This window comes from Juglans microcarpa x Juglans regia, chromosome 7D (assembly GCF_004785595.1).
Source record: "Juglans microcarpa x Juglans regia isolate MS1-56 chromosome 7D, Jm3101_v1.0, whole genome shotgun sequence".
NCBI lineage: Eukaryota > Viridiplantae > Streptophyta > Magnoliopsida > Fagales > Juglandaceae > Juglans > Juglans microcarpa x Juglans regia.
The window spans coordinates 26,173,869-26,193,906 of record NC_054606.1 but is presented as its reverse complement, the minus strand read 5'-3'; the positions used below and the strand labels follow the sequence as shown (position 1 = coordinate 26,193,906).

Here is a 20,038-nt window from a genome sequence, read left to right as displayed (position 1 = left end):
TTGTTGGAGGAAGCCGTTAGTACTGTTTGAACATCAGCACTTGAAGTCAATAACCTTAAGTTTGATGGCATTAGCTTTCCTTTTTTCCGAGGAATGTCTCCTCGTACCTCACCTTCGGCTTCTTATTAGATTTTATTATTATTAATATTTCCAATTTCTTCTTTTATTATTTTTATCATTTTCATCCGCAATAATGAGAGGTCAAAAACTGAATGGCTGAAAGTGATTTACTTTCCCCAGGAATGTGGACGATATATGTATCCAAAATGCAATGCTATTATTATTGCTAATAATTGCTGGGTCAAAAGAGTTTAATTGAGAGAGATCTCCAACCGATATATTTTTGTCAAGTCGACAGCTTATTTTAGGCCAGCTAATTAAATAAGGGGCTCCTGATCAGTTTCAGGGCTCAAGTTGTGCTGCATGCCTGCATGCTAGTAATATTTATATATATATATATATGCATGCATGGTATAAGACGGCCTCGCTTTTGTTTAGGAATTCCTTCAAGTTGTTGATCAAATATTCAGGTTAGACTCTTTACCGTTCCATTCCTTTGCTCTTTCTTTCTTTCTTTCTTTCTTGTGATAAGACTTTTGTTTTTCTTCTTCCTTGGATAAAATTCTCTTTTCGAGTACGTACTTTGATAGAGATGTTGTTTTCATGTCACCTAAGATAGAATGAAACAAGTACCCATGCATGCATTCGATCTAAAAGCTAGGCTATTAATTAATTAATTCATTAATTATTATATTTTATTTTAATTTTTATCTAGTGATCTGCATATTCCTCTGATCTCATGTTATCTGCATGCATGCAGTACGACGTTTAATTACGATTTTAATTATTTTGTCTCTCGGCCATGATCAGCTTGTGTATGTGATTAAATTCAAAGTCAAAATTAATTGTCCTGAAATAGTGAAAACTGATAGGACTAAAAAAACGATATATATATATATATATATATATATAAACAGGTAAAAAAATGTCTGTATAAAGCTAGCTAGCTAGCTAGGTTTACTTAATGTTAATTAATTAATTGCAATATTAAATATATTGTTTTTAATTCCCTGCATGCAGCAGGCCAGATTCATCCATCTAATTTTGCGAATGGCGGCCTGCACAAGGTGGAAAGTTTTATTTCCAGTACTAATTTTGTGCGTCTCCCTGCTGGGTATGGTTGTGTCTGTGAGTGGAGATGCAGCACTAATAAAAGATGTGTGCAGCAAAACTTCAAGGCCTTTCTATTGCGAAACGTGCTATGAATTTTACAGCCAAAGCTCAAAAGAGAATGTGAAAGACCTTGGACGCACATCCATTCGGTGTGCTTTCTCAGAGTTTGACACATTCCGATCCTCTTTACGTTCGTTTATGATTAATCCCAAAAACCTAGGGCCGGGGTTACAGAACGCATGCAATCAGTGCCTTTTCATGCTGGAGTCTGTGGATAAAAAAATCCAGAACGCAGCTGAAAAATGGCAGAAGGCAAGTTATGCGAGCTCTAGCCTACAGATGCTTATTGCTGTCAACATTATCAATGATTCATGTGGCCGTGAACTGATGAAGTTCAATCTCCCCAAGTTTCTGGCAGACCAGCAAGTTAGACTGGACGGTTTCTGTCAGGCCTCCATTGGAGTCCTCGATCAAATTCCTGAATGATTTGATCATGTATATATATATAAATACATGTGCACCACCAAAAAAACCTGTTTCTTATCTAGATAATCATATAATATTATTCTCAATCGATCGGCAATAAACGAAAGTATTGTCCTTAATTTGCATGCATGTTCAAGATTACTGTCAATGTGTTTTTCCCTTTTCCTGTTAACGTCATTTATGTTATTGTTGTCATGCATGCATGCAATTACTCGCAAAATAAGTTAATGATCCGTACGCATAGAGGTCAAGCGTACGTGAAAGTTGAACGTGAAATTAATTTTTTTTTTTATATTTCTTTAATTTGTTAGAGCCTGATCAACCAGTACTATGGTGTTGATCTGTTCCCTTATCATAAACAAAATTGTGTAAAATGAACTGATAATCTTCTATCTTTTCTCTAACACACACAAACATATATATATATAACCTATGTGATGTTGACGACGATGATGATGATTTTTTAAATATCAATATTCATGTCTTTTTTACACGCATCCTCGCACTCGATTATAACAGTAGGATGAGTACCGAGTATGACATCAGTAATACTACTATATACTTCTTTTTGTTAGTAAGTAAAATAGAGATCGACTAGAATGATCTTGAGTATACTTTACAATATAGTGCATATATACAAGAGGTATTGTCAGTGGCGAGGGGTGGAGGAGACGCTTCTTGTTCATCCACGATGAAATCTAGTACTCACATCTTAAATAATCTTTCGAAAGCAAAGCAGGATTAGTCACAGCATGAACTCGGTTCTTAAGAGAACCATAAGATCTCCTCTCCAAGCTTCAAACCAAAAACTAAATAGCTTTGATCTGTTTTTCCAAGAACTTTCATTAAGAGCATCAATATTAGGCAAAAACAAAAACTTCCACAATGAAAATTTATAAACTTCAATCACAACTAGCTAGGCCGAGAGATAGGTACGTACGTAACACATATATATGACACGATCATGTTATATTGGATAAAGTAATACGAAAAATACTCAAATGATATGTGCATAAAAGTAGGCCATACATTGCATAAAGATTCTAGAACATCACTTTAGGCAACACATGACCAGGGGCAGATAATTTTCCTCCATTTTTTTCTTATCATTTTTCTCCTAAACTAGGTAATTTTCACGGCTGGACGTATGCAGGCATGGTCCCTCCCTTAATATCTTATAAGCCCCTACAAGATTAATTCTAGAAACCATCATTATTGATGATTTGAACCATGAATATTTATATATTTATTAATATATAGACAAACCGAGGAAACTGCATGCATCGTGTATTGAAACAGAGGAGAAAAGTACGAAGATCTTGGCTTGGAGAGGAAGAATTCACTTTTATTCTTTATGATTCTTTTACAAGAACGTTTGTTTATATATGCAGAGAAACAGGGTGGTAAACAATGAGAAAATTACACACCATACATCTAACACCTATACACATCACATATCAATATATTAAATAGGTAATAGTCCCCCTCAAGATGATGTCTATATATTATGCACATTCATTTTGGATAACAAGGACTGAAAAATCTTAGAACATAAATGCTTGGTCATCAAATCAGCAACTTGGTGAACTGAAGCAACATGTAAATTAAAGTAGTTAAGGACCCTTCTTGTAGTTTTTCACACACTAAATGACAATTTAACTCAATGTGTTTAGTACATTCATGATAAACTAGATTAGTTGCTATGAAAAGTGCAGCTTGGTTATCACAAAAGAGAAGTGCTGGTTGAGGATGAAGTTGATGAAGATCAACAAGCAAGGCACGAATCCAAGTTATTTGACAAGTTGTATAGGCCATTGACCTATATTAAGCTTTTACAGAGGATCGAGAAAATGTATGTTGTTTCGTGGATTTTCAAGAAACAAGTGATTCACCAATAACAATACAATAGCCACTGATTAAACGACGAGTATCAGGGCAACTAGCCCAATCCGAGTCTACAAAAGCCTTGATGTGAACATCAGAAGAAGCTGGGAAAAAAAAAACCCTGACCAGGTGCTAAGCTGAGATATCTAAGAATTATCAAAGCAACTTGTAGATGTGGTACATTAGCATTGTCGAGAAATTGACTTAGATGATGGACTGGATATGTGATATCTGGTCTAGTATGAGAAAGATAAAGTAATCTGCCAATTAATCTTCTATAAGCAGAAATATATAAAATTAACTCACCATCTTCTTGGATAATTTGGAATGAGTATCCAGAGCAAAAACGACTGGCTTAGCAGCAAGTAAAACAAGATTGAAATCAACTCAAGAGTATATTTTCTTTGAAACAAAGAAATACCTTTCTATGAACGTGCAATCTCCATTCCAAGAAAAAACTTGGCAGGACCCAGGTCTTTCAATTTAAATTGAGCACTTAAGGATGCTTTTACAGAATCAATAGAAGATAAGTCACTACTAGCAAGAAGAATACCATCCATATAAACCAATAAGGCCACAAATGAGTTGCCTTCCTTTTTAGTGAACAGTAAGTAGTCTGGCTTAGATTGTGAGTAACCAATATCAAACAAAACAGATGTAAATTTTTCTAATTCCATTGCTTAGACGCTTGTTTCAATCCATACAAGAATTTTGTAGTTTGCATAGTCTTGTGTCCCCCTCACTAAGATAACCAGGAGGTGTTTTCATGTAAATTTTGGGCAGGTTTGGGGCATGGGATGAGACATAAATTTTTTATCTCATCTCATTTTATCCCATCCCATCTTATTCTCAAATATAATTCAAATATAAAATTTTCAAACTAATCTTTAAAACTTTTTTAAACTAATCATTACAATTTTTTCGAATTTTTAAATAAAAAATGTTGCGCCCCCAACCCCCATGTACGGAAACACGAGATTTGAGACGCTCGGATGATGACAATATGGTCACGCATCCCAACATTACTGCCAAGTGTGTGTACATGCAACAGTGTACAATGAACAATGCATCAGATAATTTAAGTCAACTAAGTACCAGAATGTTGATACATATTACATAAGTAAAACGTTTAAAAAGAGTTATACAGTTATCCCAAAAAATATAATACGAAGTCTAAATACATGAACGAGTGATCCCATATCACTTCTCTGGTGGAGCCGTATCCTCAAGCTCACCTTCAGCATCATCTGCATCAAAATCTGCATTACCATAAAACGGTACCGCATGTAAGTATAATCCAAACAACCATCGAGAATAAAAATGCATTAATGCAACCAACAATTATGCATGCATATGATGAAATATGCATTATGTCCAAAACATTATTTTCCCAGAAAATGAATATTTTTCAACGCACGCCAAAGTTCCATTTTGGCCCAAACATATCCATAAAACATTTTCCCTCCATTTTCCCTAAAAATGTCCCAAAACAATAATTCATCTCTTTCCCAAATAATGATTCACGTAAAATCCTTTTATCCAACGCACGCCATTTTCCCAGAAAACAACCCATTAATCCATTTTAACCGTGTGCACCATGATCTCCCCTAGGGATCATCCGCACACCCTGGCTTCCTTCGTCACACCACGGATAAAGACCTTGCGAGTGACTTCGTAACGAGCGATGCCTAGTTCGGCGCCCAACAAGTTCATGGCCAAGCATCCTTTAGCCCCCGCCAGCAGAGGGGCCACGGAGTCTGCACGAGAGTGTTACCATCCCGTCCAATCCCATTGTCGTCCAGCGACAACCCAAGGGACTTCACTCAGTATATTCCGCTTTCGAGTGACCAGAGGAGCTCCACCGAGATAATGCCCCATCTCGGCTTGGGGTCGTGATACACACGCACCAAAAAATCCATTCCTCACATGAAAACCCAGTTTTCATAAAATACACATGAACATGTATGCAATCATGCGAAAACCCAGTTTTCATTTACAAACATGAACATGCGTGCAAATATGCCATGTACATGAAACGACACAATATCCAACAACCAATAAATCACAACACACATCTCCATTAACCAACCAGATCACAATGAAAATGAGTTAGTACAAAAATACATTTAAATCACGAAAGTTCTTTGGAAAAATACTTATAGCGCTATAATATACTTTTCGAAAGATCACGGAGATGCTAAAAGTGGCGGCACAGCAAATTAACAATGCAAAATGCACTATGGCCGTGGGTTTCAAAATGCTAGATTTTGAATGGGGACAAACGAAGACTTGAGATTACTAGAGAATGGCTTAGGGATGTTGGTGAAGCTAATGGTGGGGTGGGTGGGTGGCGGCGTGGGAGGTGTTTGGAGGCCAAAATGCTCAAATCGAAAAAGTGGATGGTGGAGCTACATCGGTGGCAGACCGAAGCTGAGGATGGGTGGGTTAGGTCGCTGGGAGCTCAAGGATGATGTGGTAAAAAGATGGCGGCCAATGGCGGTGCGACGACAGTGCTAGAACAAATGGTGGCCGCGACTTGAAGCGGTGCATGGAGGAGAATGGCGGCACGAGGGGGTTGGGAACGGAGGGGGGTGGTGCGGGCTGGAGGGGAAGAGAATGGGTGGGGTGGTGACGACCACGGCGGCAGTGGGTGGACGGTGCACGGACAGGAGAAACAGAGGCCTTGCACGTGGGAGAGAAGAGAGAGAGAGGATAAAAGAAAATAGGGAGAAAAGAAAAGAAGAAGAAAGAAAAAGAGGAAAAGAAAAAGGAAAAAGAAAAAGTGGAGGAAAGAAATGAGGTACAATTCTCACATCTTGGATCACACAAATGATCCAACGAAAAAGATTTCAAAACAGCAAGTTAAATAAATTAATTTAAACGTAGTGATTAAATGAAAATAAAATAATTAAGCCCAACAATAAATTAATATTAAAATAAAGAGCAATTTAAATGTATAACAATAATTAATATTAAGAAAATATATCAAAATAATTTATACAAATTAAAAATCATAGAAATAAACCAACGAAAAAAATCCGATAAACTTAAAACGAGAGAATCAATATTTAAATCAATAAAAATAACCCTTCAATTAAAAATATGCTAAAATACGGGGTGTTACAAAAAATAAAAAATAATTCCAACTTTTTCAAATCTCGAACAAAAATAATATTATAAGATTATATTCTTACAATATTTTGACTTTATAATATTTTTTATTCAATTTTTTCTCTCTCATTTTCCTAAATCTAAAAAATACTCAACTCAAACTTCTCACTACTATTTACAAAACTCTCATCTCATCTCACTCCTCAAACGTGCCGTCTTCCATATAAGAATGTATTTTTGACATCTAAATGAATAAATGCCAATTATGAATGGCAGCAAGAGACAATACACATATGATTATAACCATTTTTGCAACATGAGATTAACTTAAAAAAAAAAAAAAAAATTTAAGCCTTCCTTTTGATTATACCATTTGGCAACAAGTTTTCCCTTTTGCCCTTCAATAGAACCATGAATATTGTGTTTAATTTTATAGACCCACTTGCAACCTATAAGAATTTTATTTTGAGGGAATGTTGTAAGAACCCAAGTGTTATTAGATTCTAGTGCACATAATTCTACAGACATAACATCTTGCCAATGAGAATGCTTAACAGCTTGGTGATATAAGGTAGGTTCCAAATCAGAAGATATAGCTATAGTAAAGGCTCTATGTAATGGAGACAATTTAGAGTAAGATAGTACATCAGAAATGCTATATTTGTTAGCTGAATATAGAGCAGAATTGTAACGACCAGATCCTATATTTTTAGGGATAAATTACAGCTAATTTTTTTTAAGCTGAGTTAAAGCCCATATGAGAATTATCAGATGATTTTTTTTTAAATCTAGAGTTAAGGGTCCATTATTATTATTTTATTTACTCCAAGCACATGTGTGTTAGAGTCCAAACATGATTACTATTTTTATTTCCTCTTCATAATAAAACTCTTCCCTATCGGATTTTTTCTTCTATAAATTTCAAACAATCCACTCACATGCATATGCACGTCTCTCCCCTTTGTTTTCTCTAGGGTTTTCCACCATGTTTTTTATATACATACGAGAACTTCCTTATTAATTGCTATCAAACTATGGTTGCCGCAACAGCCTTCCATCACCTAGACTCCTCACCTGGGTAGATTTCCCTTCATGCACGGTTTAGATGCTGTCCGTCTATCACTGCATACACGGCTCCATTGTACCGCTTCCTCCGCATACACGTTTATCACCTCTAGAGTTTTATTTTCTCTTTTGTTTCTCATCCACCTTTGTTTACAAAGATGCTTTAGCCCTCCTGCATGAAAATCATAGTCCACTACCGCCAATGTCAAAGTACACGCAAGCACAAAGACCACCTTTCACGAACTCATCGAACGCTCAGCCCGTCCCCAGACTATCACGCCGTTTTCTCTCCACCGTGAATACTGAAAACAACCGTGTTTCCTAGCTCAGCCCTTCACCGTGAGCCTCTTCCTCCGAGCTGCTCCTCCCCCTACCGTGAACTACCACGAAAACAAGACTCCTGCATGCCGGAAACCATCCCTTTCTCCCTCACATCTCACGGCCTCCACACCACAGCCGTGCAGCTAAACCAAGAACCACCAACTTTCCCATACGCAGCAACCGTAGCTCTTCCTTCCACCACCGTCCCCCAGCCGTGAGAACCACACGGACAATACTCTGTTTTACTACACCGAAACAGAGGTGATATCCTCGCCCAAACTGAAAGCCACATTCTGCCACTATTGGGCCGCGACGTCACCGTTAGTAGCAACAGACGATGCCGGAGATCTAGTCTCCACCACCCAGTGACGCCCAGCGCCACCGCTCGAAGCCACATGCACGCTGCGTGGTGCATAAACCTTCTCCTCGTAATCTCTCTCTCTAAGATTCAGTTTCTCTCTCTCTCTCTCTCTCATAACTCTCTGACTCTCAGCTGCATAGCCGCCACTCGTCAGAGTTGATGTCGTGCCTAGCCACCAGACCCACCGTCGCGACTGTTTCTTCCTCTCTCGGTGAGCATCGAACCACCCAACCCGAATGCATGCAACCCATTAAAGCATAAAGCCCAACCCGAATATGCATGCAACCCATAAGATCAATCTTAAGTGGGTTAGATAAATTACAATAATACCTTTTGTATTGTTTTCCAAAAATACCCATGCCTATTTAGGATTAAAAGATGAGAATATTTTAGTGTTAAGAGGAATCTAGGTTTAGGAAATATAGAATATTATAGTAGTTTAGGTTTTAAATAAAATCACAGGTTTAATTAGAAATTTATGCAAATTACGTGTTTATTTTATAGGTGACCGATTACGTGTCGAAAATAGTAAATTAGCACTACAAGGTAAGTAGCATGATCATACCCATGTCTGTAAGGTAAATGGCATGTCTTTTATAAAAATATTTTGCATGTATGCCCTTCTTTGGAAGCTCCTCTTTACGTACCCAATCATGATATATTTATGAAAATCTATGATTTTATATGAAGATTTATACATTAAATTATTTATTAAAATCCATGATTTTATGTGAAAGTTTATGAATATTGATGATCTCATGTGATAATTTATGCATTAAAATAATTATGGGAAATCATACATGATTTTATGTGAGAGATTATTCATAAAATTATTTATGAAATGCATGATTTTACGTAAGAGTTATTTCATAAAATTATTTATGAAATGCATGATTTTATGTGAGAGTTATGCATAAAATTATTTTGTGTGAGAGTTATGTATAAAATTTTCTACGAAAGTCATGAATTTATGTGAGGGAACATGTATCATGATATTTATGAAAGAATGCGATTCCATTTGAAATCTATGACACGATATGACAAGTATGTATGTGATTTCTTTTGAAATCTATGAAATGACAAGTATGAAAGTATGATTTTGATAAAATATGTAACGGCCTATGTTATGATATGAAGACGGTACCTATGTTATCTGCATATTGTATTGCCAGGTCGTGCATGCTGATAGTGCACCCAGTATGTCTTCCTTATGTATGGATTCCACAACCCGCGGCCACGGGCGGTATCGGAATCTACTTAGATTCGCTAACCCTAATTCAAGGGGCTCAACAGTGAGTAACGACCTATGATAAATGAAAAGATAAGTCCATGTTCATGTTCATGTTAATTACATATATATTTGTGAGTATGCACGTTTTTCAAGAAACCTTGTGTTTATTATGTTTACTGTATAATGTGTTGGTTATTGAGTATTCGACTCATTTTAGTTTATTTTTATGTTTTTAAACTACCTCAGGTGATGGCATTTATGAGGATGAGACTGCAGAACAGGACTTGACCGCAGGAGGCGAGGCAGAGGCCTAGACATATTATGCTATGATTATTTCTATGGTTTCTAGTTTAAATAAATTATTTTGATAAGCACATGAGACTTCCGTATTTTTTTAAATAAGTGTTTCCGCAGACTTTATTTTGGATTTTTAGGATTTATTGAAATTTGTTATTTATGGAAATCTTTCGCATCTAGCGCTGTTAAAAAGAAAAGCTTTTAAGTTTAAGTTTAGTAGTAGCACACTGTCTCTCCGAAAAATCTAAAATGTCTTTTTGGGAAGCGGGGTGTTACAAGAATCTTCAGAAAATGTAGAAGAGCTAGAACCAGTCAATTTACAATGATAACTTTGCAGGTATCCAAGTGTCTTATGTTGTCGATTTGACCTTCTAAGAGGTAGAAAATGAATTTCATCCTGTAGAGATGGGATATTTATAGTGTCTGAAGTAATTGGATCAACAAAATTTGTTTGAGATTGAAAAGGTTTAGAATATGTGAAGCTTTCAGTACAATCAGGAATCAATTTAAGAAGAACAACATGATTTTAATTAGCTATTGGTAAGTTAGAATTTGAAGAAGTGTACTGAGAAAGAAAAGGGAAAATAGATTCAAGAAAAATTACATCTCTGGAAACAAAAAATGTATGAGATTTGATATCAAAAAGTTTATATCCTTGTGTACCAAAAGGATATTATACAAAAATGCATTTTCTTGCTCTAGGAGAAAATTTTAATGTGTTTTGGGTAAGAGTGGAAGCATAACCCAAGCAACCAAAATTCCTCATGAAGTGATTATATGATGGAATTGAGTTGTAAAAGATCTCAAGTGGAGATTTATTGTTTAGGATTGAGGAGGGAATGCGATTTATAAAATAAGTGGCAGTAAGGATACATTCTCCCAAAAAAGTTAAGGGTACATTTGACTGAAATGTTAATGCTCTTGCTACATTTAATTAGTAAGTGCTGATGATTTCTTTCAACTATAGAATTTTTTTGAGGTGTCTCTACACATCAGACTTGATAAATGATTCCTCTTGAGGAGAAAAAATCTGACATATTCCGATCCTCTTTACTTTTGCATATGAAGAATACCAAAAACCTGGGGCCGGGGTTACAGGACCCATGCAATCGTTGCTTTTTCATGCTGATGACCGTGGATAGAAAATCAAGAACGCTGATGAGGCATGGCAGCTGGCACGGTTTGCACTCTCTAGCATGCTGATGTGGACTGCGGTCAACATTATCAATGATTGTGGCAGTGAACTGAAGAAGTTCAGTCTCCCCAAGTCTCTGGCAAACCAGCTAGGTGCACTGGACGATTTCTGTCAGGACTCCGTTGGAGTCCTCAATCAAATTTACTGATTTGATCATGTGTATATATATATATATGTATATATATACATACACACACATGTGCACCACCAAAAAAACCTGTTTCTTATATAGATAATCATATAATATTATTCTCAATCGATCTGCAATAAACGAAAGTATTGTCCTTCATTTGCATGCATGTTCAAGATTATTGTCAATGTTTTTTTCCCTTTTTCGGTTAACATCATTAATGTTATTGTTGTCATGCATGCATGCAATTACTCGCAAAATAAGTTGATGATCCGTATGTATAGAGCTCAAGCGTACGTGAAAGTTGAATGTGAAATTAATTTTTTCTGATATTTCTTTAATTTGTTAGAGCCTTTACAGAGGATCGAGAAAATGTATGTTGTTTCGTGGATTATCAAGAAACAAGTGATTCACCAATAACAATACAATAGCCACAGATTAAACGACGAGTATCAGGGCAACTACCCCAATCTGAGTCTAAAAAGGCCTTGATGTGAACATCAGAAGAAGCTGAGAAAAACAAACCCTGACTAGGTGCTAAGCTGAGATAGCTAAGAATTCTTAAAGCAACTTCTAGATGTGGTACATCAGCATTGTCGAGAAATTGACTTAGATGATGGACTGGATATATATGTGATATCTGGTCTAGTATGAGAAAGATAAAGTAATCTGCCAATTAATCTTCTATACGCAAAAATATACGAAACTAACTCACCATCTTCTTTGGATAATTTGGAATGAGTATCCACAGAAAAAAGGATTGGCTTATCAGCAAGTAAAACAGGATTGAAATCAACTCAAGAGTATATTTTCTTTGAAACAAAGAAATACCTTTCTGTGAACTTGCAATCTCCATCCAAAGAAAAAACTTGGTAGGACTGATGTCTTTCAATTTAAATTGAGCACTTAAAGATGCTTTTGCAGAATCAATTGAAGATAAGTCACTACTAGCAAGAAGAATGCCATCCATATAAACCAATAAGGCCACAAATGAGTTGCCTTCCTTTTTAGTGAACAATAAGTAGTTTGCCTTAGATTGTGAGAAACCAATATCAAACAAAACAGATGTAAATTTTTCTAATTCCATTGCTTAGACGCTTGTTTCAATCTATACAAGTTTGCATAATCTTGTGTTCCCCTTACTAAGATAACCAGGAGGTGTTTTCATGTAAATTTCGGACCTGTTTGGGACATGGGAAGAGACATAAATTTTTTTATCTCATCTCATTTTATTGTGAAACATAATTCAAACACAAAATTTTTAAACTACTCATTAAAACTTTTTCAAACTAATCATTACAAATTTTTTAAATTTTTAAATAAAAAAAACAATTCCAACGTTTTCAAATCTCGAACAAAAATAATATTATAAGACTATATTCTTACAATATTTTGACTTTATAATATTTTTTGTTCTACTTTTTCTCCCTCATTTTCCAAAATCTAAAAAATACTCAACTCAAACTTCTCTCTACTATTCACAAACTATTTTACTACTATTTATAAAAATCTCATCTCATTTCACTTCTCAAACGAGTCGTCTTCCTTATAAGAATGCATTATTGATATCTAAATGAAAAAATGCCAATTATGAATGGTAGCAACAGACAACACACATATGATTGCAACCATTTTTGCAACAAGTGAGAAAGTTAAAAAAAAAAAAAATCTAAGCCTTCCTTTTGAGTATACCATTTGGCAACAAGTCTTGCCTTATGTCCCTCAATAGAACCATCAACATTGTGTTTAATTTTATGGATCCACTTGCAACCTATAAGAATTTTGTTTTGAGGGAATGTATTAAGAACCCAAGTGTTATCAGATTCTATTGCAGAAAATTCTGCAGACATAACATCTTGCCAATTAGAATGCTTAACAGCTTGGTGATAGAAGGTAGGTTCCAAATCAGAAGATATAGCTATAGTAAAGGCTCTATGTGATGGAGACAATTTAGAGTAAGATAGTACATCAAAAATGCTATATTTGTTACCTGAATATAGAGCAAAATCTTCAGAAAATGTAGGAGAGCTAGAACCAGTCAATTTACAATGATAACTTTGTGGGCATCCAGGTGTCTTATGCTGTCGATTTGACTTTCTAAGAGGTGGAAGATGAATTTCATCATGTGGAGATGGGATATTTATAGTGTTTGAAGTAATTGGATCAACAAAATTTGTTTAAGATTGAAGAGGTTTAGAATATGTGAAGCTTTCAGTACAATCAGGAATGAATTTAGGAAGAACAACATGATTTTCCTTAGATATTGGCAAGTTAGAATTTGAAGAAGTGGACTGAGAACGAAAAGGGAAAATAGAGTCATGAAAAATTACATCTCTGGAAACACAAAATGTATGAGATTTGATATCAAAAAGTTTATATCCTTGTGTACCAAAAGGATATTATACAAAAATGCATTTTCTTGCTCTAGGAGAAAATTTTAATGTGTGTTTGGTAAGAGTGGAAGCATAACCCAAACAACCAAAATTTCTCATGAAGTGGTTGTATGATGGAATTGAGTTGTAAAATATCTCATGTGGAGATTTATTATTTAGGATTGAGGATGGAATACGATTTATAAGATAAGTGGCAGTAAGGATACATTCTCCCAGAAAAGTTAAGGGTACATTTGACTGAAATGTTAATGCTCTTGCTACATTTAATTAGTAAGTGCTGATGATTTCTTTCAACTATAGAATTTTTTTGAGGTGTCTGTACGCATGAGACTTGATAAATGATTCCTCTTGAGGAGAAAAAATCTGTCATTTTAAATTCTAAGCCATTATCTCTTCTTACATATTGTGCTTTTGTTCCAAATTGTGTGTCAAAGATTGTAGAAGGAAATGAATAGTCCTAACTTCAGACTTTAACTTCATCAAATAAACCCAAGTAGACCTAGGATGATCATCAAACAATAGTAAGAAAATATTTAGAACCAATATTGGCATCATTCTTCAATTTTGGAATGGAGTATTAGGCCAAATTGACATTTTACATCAGTGTGTTTGTTTATTTTAGACAATGCATCTACTATTCAAATAAATAAATAAAAGCCCATTGTTAATGCAAAAAATTACACAATAGATCGGAAAGGAAGAAAGAGTCATCCCCTACCCACGTTGATGATTCGGGCTTCGATACAATCTTTTTCGCATTCATCCATGAAATAAATAATAAATAAGCAAATAAAAGTAAATAAAGGGAGACACAAGAATTTACGTGGTTCGGCATAAAAGCTCGCGTCCATGGGTTGTTAGGGGCAAAATCCACTATATCAGGTGATGATTGTGCGATGTCTCGTAGCCTCACATATCGCTCAATACAATGAAAGAATTTAGTCTCAGGATAGTCCCTCTAGAGAATTGGTGGAGCGTACATGGAGTGAGCCTCCCAAATTTGTGGTGGAGTGGCTCTTTATATAGAGGTTATTTCCTTAAAGTGATAGAGTCCAACTTGACTTGTGATATCTTTTCCGTTTAGGAGTCTGAGCCAACTTCTTTGTCTTATCTCTTTCCTGCATGATCTCTTGACTTTATCTCTTCCCTTAGTGATAGATTTTACCAGAGGGTTTGACCCAATCAATTTAATCCCTAATAGATGCTCTTGATTCTTAAGGTCAACTTGTTTATCAGGAAGGCCTTGAGAATCTTCAAGTCAACCGTGGTGGAGGCAACCTGCAGAAAAAGAAATTCTGGTAGCTGGTTCATAGTTCTTCATTGTTATGCAATGGAGATCACCATAAGTGGTCCTCAAGAAGAAATTGTAAACTTTGTAGTAAGGGGCTTCGAGGATGGGCCTTTGTGAAGTTTGTTTGTAAAAACATTTGCGTAGTGATTGTATGTGAGTCGTTAGTAAGTGCGTATATTTCTGTGCCCGGTGATCGTTTTTGGGTTTTCGGTGGCCTCGGTGGATTTTGTCCCGTGCTATGATTTTTTTATTGGTGTTTCTCCGTTTTGATGTAGATCTAAGAGTTTGTTTGTAGCATCCCGCGTTTGAGGGGTCAGGATGCCCGTCGACCCCCTGGATCCATCTTAGGCGGTTGCTGAGCCCGTCGACTCATTCCCGAAGGAGACACTCGGATGTGAGTGTAGCGGGAAAAGGTGTTAAAGGGAGATCCCTTGACCATTTTAACCTTTAAGTATTAGGCTAGTTGGAGATCCCTCGACCACGCCACCTCTTGGCGAGAAGTTGTTAACAGGAGATCCTTCACCCGTTTTAACCTTTAAGGATTAGGCTAGTGGGCGATATCTCAACCACGTCACCTTTTGACGAGAAGGTGTTTACGGGAGATCCCTCAACCGTTTTAACCTTTAAGTATTAGGCTGGTGGGAGATCTCTTGACCACGTCACCTTTTGACAAGAAGGTGTTAGCGGGAGATCCCTCGACCGTTTTACTTTTAAGTATTAGGCTAGTGGGAGATACCTCGACCACGTCACCTGTTAACGGGAGACCCCTCGACCGTTTTAACCATTAAGTATTAGGATAGTGGGAGATCCCTCGACCACGTCACATTTTGGCTAGAAGGTGTTAACGAGAGATCCCTCGACCATTTTAACCTTTAAGTATTAGGCTAGTGGAAGATTCCTTGACCACGTCACCTTTTGGCGAGAAGGTGTTAATAGGAGATCCCTTGACCGTTTCACTTTTAATTATTAGGCTAGCAGGAGAGTGCCTCTTCCGCGTAACCCTGGCGATTCGAGTGTAGCGGGAGATGCCCTCGACCACGTAACTCTGGCCATGGGTGTAGTGGGAGATGCCCTTGACCACGTAACCTTGCCGATGCGAGTGTAGGGGGAGATGCCCTCGACAGCGTAACTCTGGTGATGGGTGTAGCGGAAGAGTGCCTCGACCACATAACCCTTTCAGGTGGGAGACAAAGCTCTACAGCAATCTGTGGCGGGAGCTAGAGATTGATCGTACCAACAAAAACAAACACTTCTGGTTAAATAATCCAAATCACAAGTTTGAAGTTTGAAAACCTGGTTCATCTCACTTGAGTGGTGAAGGCTGGTGACACATGGGCAACGTCCGTAGGCCACCCTGCTTTGGCAATGATGGGATGCCCGAAATACCGATCGGTCTATTCTGATGACAACAATTTAAGATGGTGAACAATGCTTGAGAGGAGGGGTAGCCGGTGTTCCATGCCATGTAGGTGATTTCTAACGAAGTATATTCCCGAGACGTATAGACACTAAGTATTCGTGGAACCTTGATAAATTTTGCGGGAAAAATCTTCTAAAAATCAAATTTGTTAGTAAAAATAAAATAACAAATTTGAAGGAGACAAACCCGAGTAATCTGTTTGTTGCATCCAATTATTCCTTGATTGAAGTTGTTCGTCGCCTAGTGCTTTTTTTTTCTCACTACATCACTGAATAAAAGTCATGTATATATGGCGTGGAAAATACTATGTACTGCGAGAGACACTTTGTGTGGTGCGTGTTCTTGACAACCATGCCAAGGAAAGTTTTATCAATTTTTACATATGCAAAAAGAAGTAATTAACAATAAGCTCAAGCCCAATAAGATCTTGCAATGGCCTAACACTTAACACACTTTCCCCACGGGTTAGTATCGGTTCAAAACACCACACAGACCTTCTAGAAACTTATAGATATATATATATATATATATATATATATATATAATGACTCACATATATACATGGGACCAGCCTTTTGAAACTATGAATGGGTGGAGAATTGATTATCATATACCTCATCGTCTGCATGCAATTAATTGGCAAAAGTCAAGCATTGCTCACGGGTTTGGAGCCTTGATCAAATATGTTTTTGCGTCAACTTTTTTGATTAAAATGACTGGGTCAAACCCTTTGGAAATCTATCAGCAATAAAGAGATAGGACAAAGAAGTTGGCTCAGACTCCTAAACGGGAAAGACATCACAAGTAAAGTTAGACTCTATCACTCCAAGGAGATAACCTCTATATAAGGAGCAGCTCCCCCACAAATCTAGGAGGCTCACTCCATACACTCTCCTCCAATTCTCTAGAGGGAATTTCCTGAGACTAAATTCTCTTATTGTATTGAGCGATATGTTAGGGTACGAGACATTGTGAAATCATCACCTGATATAGTAGATTTTGCCCCAACAACCTGTGGACGCGGGCTTTTATGCCAAGCCACGTAAATTCTTGTGTCTCCATTTAATTACTTTTATTTGCTTATTTATTATTTATTTCATGGATGAACACAAAGTGCACCGTATCGAAACTCGAATCGCCAACGTGGGTCAAGAATGACTCTTTCTTCCTTATCGTTCTGTTGTATAACTTTTGGCATTAATAGGTACCAATTTAGATAAGATACACCAACCTGCTAGTGCTACTTTTGTTGGAGGAAGCCGTTAGTACTGTTTGAACATCAGCACTTGAAGTCAATAGCCTTAAGTTTGATGGCATTAGCTTTCCTTTCTTCCGAGGAATGTCTGGCTATCGATCGAGTCTCCTCGTACCTCACCTTCGGCTTCTTATTAGATTTTACTATTATTATTATTTTCAATTTCTTCTTTTATTATTTTTATCATTTTCATCCGCAATAATGAGAGGTCAAAAACTGAATGGCTGAAAGTGATTTACTTTCCCCAGGAATGTGGACGATATATGTATCCAAAATGCAATGCTATTATTATTGCTAATAATTGCTGGGTCAAAAGAGTTTAATTGAGAGAGATCTCCAACCGATATATTTTTGTCAAGTCGACAGCTTATTTTAGGCCAGCTAATTAAATAAGGGGCTCCTGATCAGTTTCAGGGCCCAAGTTGTGCTGCATGCATGCATGCTAGTAATATATATATAAGACGGCCTCGCTTTTGGTTCGGAATTCCTTCAAGTTGTTGATCAAATATTCAGGTTAGACTCTTTACCGTTCTATTTCTTTCTCTGGTCTTCCATTCCATTCCTTTGACCTTTCTTTCTTTCTTTCTTGTGATAAGTTTTTTGTTTTTCTTCTTCCTTGGATAAAATTCTCTTTTCGAGTACGTACTTTGATAAAGATGTTGTTTTCATGTCACCTAAGATAGAATGAAACAAGTACCCATGCATGCATTCGATCTAAAAGCTAGGCTATTAATTAATTAATTCATTAATTATTATATTTTATTTTAATTTTTATCTAGTGATCTGCATATTCCTCTGATCTCATGTTATCTGCATGCATGCAGTACGACGTTTAATTACGATTTTAATTATTTTGTCTCTCGGCCATGATCAGCTTGTGTATGTGATTAAATTCAAAGTCAAAATTAATTGTCCTGAAATAGTGAAAACTGATAGGACTAAAAAAACGATATATATATATATATATATATATATATATATATAAACAGGTAAAAAAATGTCTGTATAAAGCTAGCTAGCTAGCTAGGTTTACTTAATGTTAATTAATTAATTGCAATATTAAATATATTGTTTTTAATTCCCTGCATGCAGCAGGCCAGATTCATCCATCTAATTTTGCGAATGGCGGCCTGCACAAGGTGGAAAGTTTTATTTCCAGTACTAATTTTGTGCGTCTCCCTGCTGGGTATGGTTGTGTCTGTGAGTGGAGATGCAGCACTAATAAAAGATGTGTGCAGCAAAACTTCAAGGCCTTTCTATTGCGAAACGTGCTATGAATTTTACAGCCAAAGCTCAAAAGAGAATGTGAAAGACCTTGGACGCACATCCATTCGGTGTGCTTTCTCAGAGTTTGACACATTCCGATCCTCTTTACGTTCGTTTATGATTAATCCCAAAAACCTAGGGCCGGGGTTACAGAACGCATGCAATCAGTGCCTTTTCATGCTGGAGTCTGTGGATAAAAAAATCCAGAACGCAGCTGAAAAATGGCAGAAGGCAAGTTATGCGAGCTCTAGCCTACAGATGCTTATTGCTGTCAACATTATCAATGATTCATGTGGCCGTGAACTGATGAAGTTCAATCTCCCCAAGTTTCTGGCAGACCAGCAAGTTAGACTGGACGGTTTCTGTCAGGCCTCCATTGGAGTCCTCGATCAAATTCCTGAATGATTTGATCATGTATATATATATAAATACATGTGCACCACCAAAAAAACCTGTTTCTTATCTAGATAATCATATAATATTATTCTCAATCGATCGGCAATAAACGAAAGTATTGTCCTTAATTTGCATGCATGTTCAAGATTACTGTCAATGTGTTTTTCCCTTTTCCTGTTAACGTCATTTATGTTATTGTTGTCATGCATGCATGCAATTACTCGCAAAATAAGTTAATGATCCGTACGTATAGAGCTCAAGCATACGAGAAAGTTGAACGTGAAATTATTTTTTTCTGATATTTCTTTAATTTGTTAGAGCCTGATCAACCAATACAATGGTACTGTTGATCTGTTCCCTTATCATAAACAAAATTATGTAAAATGAACGGATAATCTTCTATCTTTTCTCTAACACACACACACACATATATATATATGTATATAACCTATGTGATGTTGACGATGATGATGATGATATTTTAAATATCAATATTCATGTCTTTTTTACACGCATCCTCGCACTCGATTATATTAGTAGGATGAGTACCAAGTATGACATCAGTAGTACTACTATATACTTCTTTTTGTTAATAAGTAAAATAGAGATTGACTAGAATGATCTTGAGTATACTTTACAATATAGTGCATATATACAAGAGGCACTGTGAGTGGCCAGGGGTGGAGGAGACGCTTCTTGTTCATGCATGATGAAATCCAGTACTCACATCTTAAATAATCTTTCGAAAGCAAAGCAGGATTTG

General features: G+C 36.5%; 2 protein-coding genes across 6 annotated transcripts; both read left to right on the top strand.

The window, feature by feature from the left end:
• The first annotated feature begins 366 nt into the window (after positions 1 to 366).
• LOC121240086 lies at positions 367 to 1,788 on the top strand. 3 transcript variants are annotated; one of them, XM_041137549.1, is made up of 2 exons: positions 367 to 530; positions 1,084 to 1,788. In XM_041137549.1, the coding sequence occupies exon 2, from the start codon at positions 1,111 to 1,113 to the stop codon at positions 1,657 to 1,659; it is 549 nt and encodes a 182-aa protein (XP_040993483.1). In that variant the 5' UTR covers positions 367 to 530; positions 1,084 to 1,110; the 3' UTR covers positions 1,660 to 1,788. The 3 variants fall into 3 exon arrangements, with proteins under 3 accessions (XP_040993483.1, XP_040993482.1, XP_040993481.1); XM_041137548.1 differs by having other exon boundaries at positions 1,081 to 1,788; XM_041137547.1 differs by having other exon boundaries at positions 416 to 530; positions 1,078 to 1,788.
• A 16,273-nt stretch (positions 1,789 to 18,061) lies between these two features.
• LOC121240084 lies at positions 18,062 to 19,413 on the top strand. 3 transcript variants are annotated; one of them, XM_041137546.1, is made up of 2 exons: positions 18,062 to 18,126; positions 18,709 to 19,413. In XM_041137546.1, the coding sequence occupies exon 2, from the start codon at positions 18,736 to 18,738 to the stop codon at positions 19,282 to 19,284; it is 549 nt and encodes a 182-aa protein (XP_040993480.1). In that variant the 5' UTR covers positions 18,062 to 18,126; positions 18,709 to 18,735; the 3' UTR covers positions 19,285 to 19,413. The 3 variants fall into 3 exon arrangements, with proteins under 3 accessions (XP_040993480.1, XP_040993478.1, XP_040993479.1); XM_041137544.1 differs by having other exon boundaries at positions 18,090 to 18,126; positions 18,706 to 19,413; XM_041137545.1 differs by having other exon boundaries at positions 18,094 to 18,126; positions 18,703 to 19,413.
• Positions 19,414 to 20,038: the final 625 nt, after the last annotated feature.

What these genes read in the sequence shown, in the direction of transcription:
- LOC121240086 (XM_041137549.1), top strand. Translation starts at nt 1,111, where the DNA reads ATGGCGGCCTGCACAAGGTGGAAAGTTTTATTTCCAGTACTAATTTTG.
- LOC121240084 (XM_041137546.1), top strand. Translation starts at nt 18,736, where the DNA reads ATGGCGGCCTGCACAAGGTGGAAAGTTTTATTTCCAGTACTAATTTTG.